At 50.8% G+C, this 5573-nt stretch overlaps 1 protein-coding gene across 1 annotated transcript; it reads left to right on the top strand.

Moving 5' to 3' along the window:
* Positions 1 to 5076: 5076 nt before the first annotated feature.
* On the top strand, positions 5077 to 5536 carry EMH_0057070 (uncharacterized protein; the record flags this gene model as incomplete). Its single annotated transcript, XM_013497425.1, has 2 exons — positions 5077 to 5313; positions 5456 to 5536. 2 exons carry the CDS (start codon positions 5077 to 5079, stop codon positions 5534 to 5536), a joined length of 318 nt encoding a protein of 105 aa, XP_013352879.1.
* Positions 5537 to 5573: the final 37 nt, after the last annotated feature.

Here is a 5573-nt window from a genome sequence, read left to right as displayed (position 1 = left end):
AATTCCAGACAAATTTAAGCGCAGAGTCCTTGGTAGGCTGGGGGTACTCCCTGATAACAAAATACACCCTGGGCCACTCCAGCCCCGCAGAGGACGAGTGGGCCACGTACCAAGGGGGTTCGAAGGGTTAGCGCAGCTCCGTTGGTCATAAATGCCGCATATATTCAGGGCTCAAATCTATGTTGGCGTGTGAATATGTTATATGAGGGGTGGGCGCATTCCCTCTTGCCGCCTTGTTAGTGAATCGTTACTGCTTTGGGGTCACCGGTGAAACCGTCCACCCGGTGCAGCTTCTTGCTGGGACGTCTCCTCCGCTACAAAATCTTCCTAATAGTTGTGCTCAGGCAGAATATGCTCCAAAGCACTGCTCAGGTAATCTACTACTGCCTGTTTAGTGCAAAACCCAGCTGTGGTGGTGGCGGGCCGAACATCGTACGGCTACGAAAACTCACTTTTACTGTCCAAACGCCTGAGCCCAGAGCATTTACCAACTGGAATGTCCATATGCCACCGCTTCTTGCCTTTAGTTTGCAAGCTCCTCCAAGCGCTTCCTGAGGAAAGGGAGCCCACTGCTGTCAAAACTAGAGAAGATTTGCTCTTAACAACTCAAGCGCCACACTACTGTAGACAATTAGTCTGCACTGGGGTCGCCGCAGCCTGATAAAGGAACTCCTGTAACGCTTGTCATCAAATCAGCCGTATGTGGTGCTTGCCAGCTCGAAACTTGGTTATTAGTGCTAGGCGCCCAGCGACACTACGGCAATGACTGTCCACGGACTTATCTGAGGACCCTCGTAAGCAGAAATACAGTCAANCCCAGCGACACTACGGCAATGACTGTCCACGGACTTATCTGAGGACCCTCGTAAGCAGAAATACAGTCAAGAATGCTAGGGAGTTTCTGAAATGCAGCTGACCTCCCCTCCAGTCCCCAGGTTGCCTGGGCCTGGCGGTCAAAGGGCTTGGGGTGGACACGAGTCCCAATGCTTCTGCAAGGCAACCCCAGATGCAAGGAGTGCCTATCCCCCTGTGCGACATACGCGAACACTGTATATAACTGTTGATCACGTGATTTATCCTTATCAGGCAGCGTGCACTGAAGTAGAAGTACGTGTGCAAACTGCGGGCTGCAGCACTCAGCACTGGATTGTGACCAGAGTCATATATCTGCGAGTACCAACATTAGCTTCAAGGATTCAAAATATTTCCAGGCTCCCTGGCCACAGCGGCCGAGGGGCCTGGGGCTTCTGCGGAGAGGAGAAGGGCTGCCGTGAGCTGAAGCGCTCTTTCCTGCAGCTCCCCCTGCATGACAATCGCACATCCAGAATCTGCAATCCCCTTTTTAGGTGCATGCACTCCGGCTATAGAAAGTCACCAAACATCTTCTTCGATTCCAGTAGCCAGACTGCTCGCACGTAGACATCCATATGCGAACTTCAGGCATACAATGCTGCATGGAGTGCATGGGTAAACTCGACAGAAACTTGAAGAGCTCAGAGTGAACTACTACAGGGGCACGTGTGAGCGCAGTGCAAAACCTACTGCTGCTGTAGTAGGAATTCCAGTGTTCGCAAATGACTGACAGGTCACTAAGAAAATCTATCTTTGCGGCGTTCCCATAGTATGATGGAAGCCAGCTGCCCAGGACCATTCAAGTAATAATAATTGAACTTTGTACATATCCAGGACTGCCACGCCGCAATTCACCCATCGCATCCAACCTGGGTATCTTAGATATTGGAGTCAACNATATCCAGGACTGCCACGCCGCAATTCACCCATCGCATCCAACCTGGGTATCTTAGATATTGGAGTCAACTCAGACGGTGTCAAATCTGCTAGCTCTTCGGGTCTCCCCTGGATCGCTTCCGCCTTCGAGCATTGGGTCACACTCCTTATCTAGGAGTGAACTTACTGTTCTCTTGCACACCTGGTGCAGCTCGGCGTACATCACAGATGCACCCAGCAAAGGATCATGGGTGTCGCATCCAGGGGAGCCCACAGCTGTATGGTGGCGCAAAAGCGGATCCGTAAACGCACTCAGTCAACCTGACTTCGAGCGCAAAAACGTGGAACCGTAGGATCCAACCTGCTGAGTAAGCAGTTGTTCCTGGTTGGTCTTCAACTCTGAGCAGAGAACTACGCTGCGTTGGCCCAAGGGTAAACAATTTCCTGACGCGAGACTGGAAGATATCAAATGCCCAGACAATTGCGTACGCGTCTAGCAGGTTTTCACATGATTAACTCTCATTTGTGCACAATCTACTGCTATTAAAACAGTTTGGGTCCCGTAGTCAGCCTCGTCCACGTATTTTAGCCCCTATATTCTCTGCAACAAANTATTAAAACAGTTTGGGTCCCGTAGTCAGCCTCGTCCACGTATTTTAGCCCCTATATTCTCTGCAACAAAATCGCAATTAACGCATATGCGCTCCCCCGCTGATGTTGCTCCATATAAGCGGCCGGTACCAAAGCAACCAACTGTGAAGAAGCCTGTATCGCGCTTCTCGCCTCACATGAACGGGGCATATTCCGCGCACAATTATCTGTAAGGGTTCCCAAACCTTTGAGAAGTTTCGGATGATACGGCTGAAAAAACTGTCCATGCAAAAGATTGCCGCATCCATTGATGAGCTGCACTTGACGGAAAATTGTGGATAGGTACTGTTTGCTCCGCTCTATGTCCAGCAACCGAAGCAGTAAACCACAGGTACTTGGTCTATTTTGGATACAGCTCAGGCTTCGCAGGCTAAAACTGTACGACGGAGCACGGCGCTAGTCTCTAGAACTGCTAACTAATGCCCAAAGGTACCAGTGAAAATGGCAATCTCACCCAGATACCCAATGGTAGATCTCGTTTTTCTCTCCAGCAGTAGTTTACGTATCATAGCTNGGCAATCTCACCCAGATACCCAATGGTAGATCTCGTTTTTCTCTCCAGCAGTAGTTTACGTATCATAGCTTGCTGCATGACGCGCACACCAGCCACGCTACGCGGCATGCGTGTTCTCTGATGTAATTCATCACGTGCAATACGAGCAACATATTTGCGTCAAGCAGCCCCAGGCCATAGTTGCCTGATTTCAGTTAGCGGGTATCCTCTGAGCACTGCAGTAAGCTCTTGGGAAGTGGATGCATGCAACTAGTGGTGGTTTGTGGCAGTATTTGGGATGGATAAGCGCTCATGCACCACGAAATCCGCAACTAGGGATATGTTCATTTCCGCTTTTACATGCCAGATTGATTTTGCTTATCGCCTACTAACTCCACACCTGATTTTGAAAGTGTACTCTCTCGAGTTTTCAATACCATAGGAGCCACGTAAATTAGTAAAGCAAGCAACACCCCCTACGCACAGGAGTTGATCGTGCGAGGGAACTTAGATTTGCAGTTTAATCGCCTGCAGTCGTGCGTATGATTCCGTATCCAATTACTCGCTGTAAACAAACAATTAACGTGTACTTGGTGACTCTGTAGAAGGATTAAATTGTGCAGACTACGCTCCATATTCTGCAGGCAACTCAACGCCGTCGTCTAGGAGGCGTGGCGGTGGGGTTACCAGGAATGCGGATGACTGCCTCTACTCATAAGTTTTCAACCCGTAGCTTATTTTTTTCTTAAAAAGCAGTCTACTCAACACGATTGTTTTCAAATCTTCTATTCTCGCTCACGACTAAGAGAACCCACTTTCTGCAAGGCAGCGAGCGTCTCGGTTGTTAGGTACACGATCTTCGTTCCCTCGCCAGGAGAAAAAAAACTGGATTCAAGAGGAGAAACGTTTCCTCGCTGAATGCAGCATCGCAGTATTTGCGTGTTCTGTCCCCGCNACTGGATTCAAGAGGAGAAACGTTTCCTCGCTGAATGCAGCATCGCAGTATTTGCGTGTTCTGTCCCCGCCCTGCGCCTCTCCTTATCCAACAGCAATTCCGCCTCAGAAGGCGGGAAGTGGCGCAAGTGGACCGTCGATGACCTGCTATAGCGTTGCCCCCACTTATCCCCGCTCCACCAGAAATTTGCGTTTGTCGGCTTGCCTCTAAGTCGATTAATGGCCAGCAATTTGCTCCGCTGTCTCAAGCTAAAACGCGGCCATCGCCAGCCTTGCTACTACCAAAGTTCACTTGTACCGCTGGTGGCATGAGGTGCGGCGAGGCCTGGAGAAACATTCAGGAGGCGCCAAATGTTGTTCACTCCTAAGTTCGTCTTAAAAATGAATAGTTTTAGGTAGGGAGCTTTCAATGGTAGCATTTGTTCTCCGAAAGGCTTGACGGGAGCCACGTCCCCGTGTCCACGGGCAACAAGCTGCCTAAAGAGTGGTCAACCTTGACGCGCATACGGCGTATGGCGGAGGCACTGGCACAAGTATTTTCCTCTGTGAAGCGAAGGTCCTGCGTACGGTTCGCGAATTAGTCTGGTGGAGTGACCCTGCTGGGTCCAGCTGCTCGCAGTCAGCGGCTCGGCCGATTTTACGGACAGTACGCGGCAATTTTCAATTATTTTTACCACAAAAAAGAATATTCAAGTTAACTGGGGTATAAGACAAAACATCGTTTATAAAGCTTGAGCAGGAGCAAGCGGAGCAAACAAACGCAAAGCCATCTTCGGCCTCAGCCCCGATCCTATGGGAACGAGCATTGAACCAACCGCACTTGGAACTTTGGATGCACAGCAAGGAGAAATCCATTCTATCCAATAGGCGAACCGTCGGGTTTCACCCAGACGAAGCTCCCCAATGTTTGTTCCTGCTGCAGCTGCAACTCTGTTGGCATCCCTCAGCGCAAGTCACCGTTCTGGAGTTTCCCCACAGCAGCAGCAGCCGCAGCTGCTAATACCCGTGTAAATATTGTCATTCTGTGTCGTAAGTGAGGAACTCTATTGATGGGAGCTAGAGGAGAGATCTTAGCTAGTGGGACTGTCAAGAAACGCTAGTTTCCTCACGACGAGAGAGGGCTTTTACACATGCAGTGCTGGAAACGTAGCATTCCTTACCATCTCGATAGGGATACACAGTGCTTTATATAGGTCGAGGGTCTTGGCGACTACTAGAATTACGGAAGGCACCGGCGGCCCTTCAGGAAAATGGACCGCAAACGGAGCGCCAGTTACGCCCTTGATGAAAAGCCGACGGAGAGCATAACAGACACCTCACCGGCAACTGCACAGACACACATGCCGAACGCTTCTGGAGACGGCGCCACTCCTGAAGATGTGGTCCGCGAAACGCAAGCGTCCGACCTCTCGCGTCGGAGTTCGGACCATCTGCCCCAGTCACAGCAGCAGCAATCAGGTGCAGCAGCAGCTCCCGATGCTGCTCAGGTTAGTAGCCAGCAGTCCGATCAGAGACAGCAGCAGGAACACGATTTAGGGGATGTAGAGCAGCGGCGTGCCATGGAGTTGCTTCGGTCTGTGGACGACGACGCCGATAACGGAGGGACAGTAATTGTCTGCTCGGCCCCAGATGCAGACGGCGAAAAGGGAAACTCTGGCGCAGTCTTTGCTTCTCCTGCTGACGCTTCTCCCGATGATCAACAACAATTAGCATATCCGGCCCTCAGCTCAGAGGGCAACGGTACGAC

Source organism: Eimeria mitis, genomic scaffold, assembly GCF_000499745.2.
Source record: "Eimeria mitis Houghton genomic scaffold, Emh_scaff2666, whole genome shotgun sequence".
NCBI classification, from domain to species: domain Eukaryota; phylum Apicomplexa; class Conoidasida; order Eucoccidiorida; family Eimeriidae; genus Eimeria; species Eimeria mitis.
Note: the sequence above shows the minus strand (reverse complement) of the source record. Positions and strands in the feature narration are given on the sequence as shown.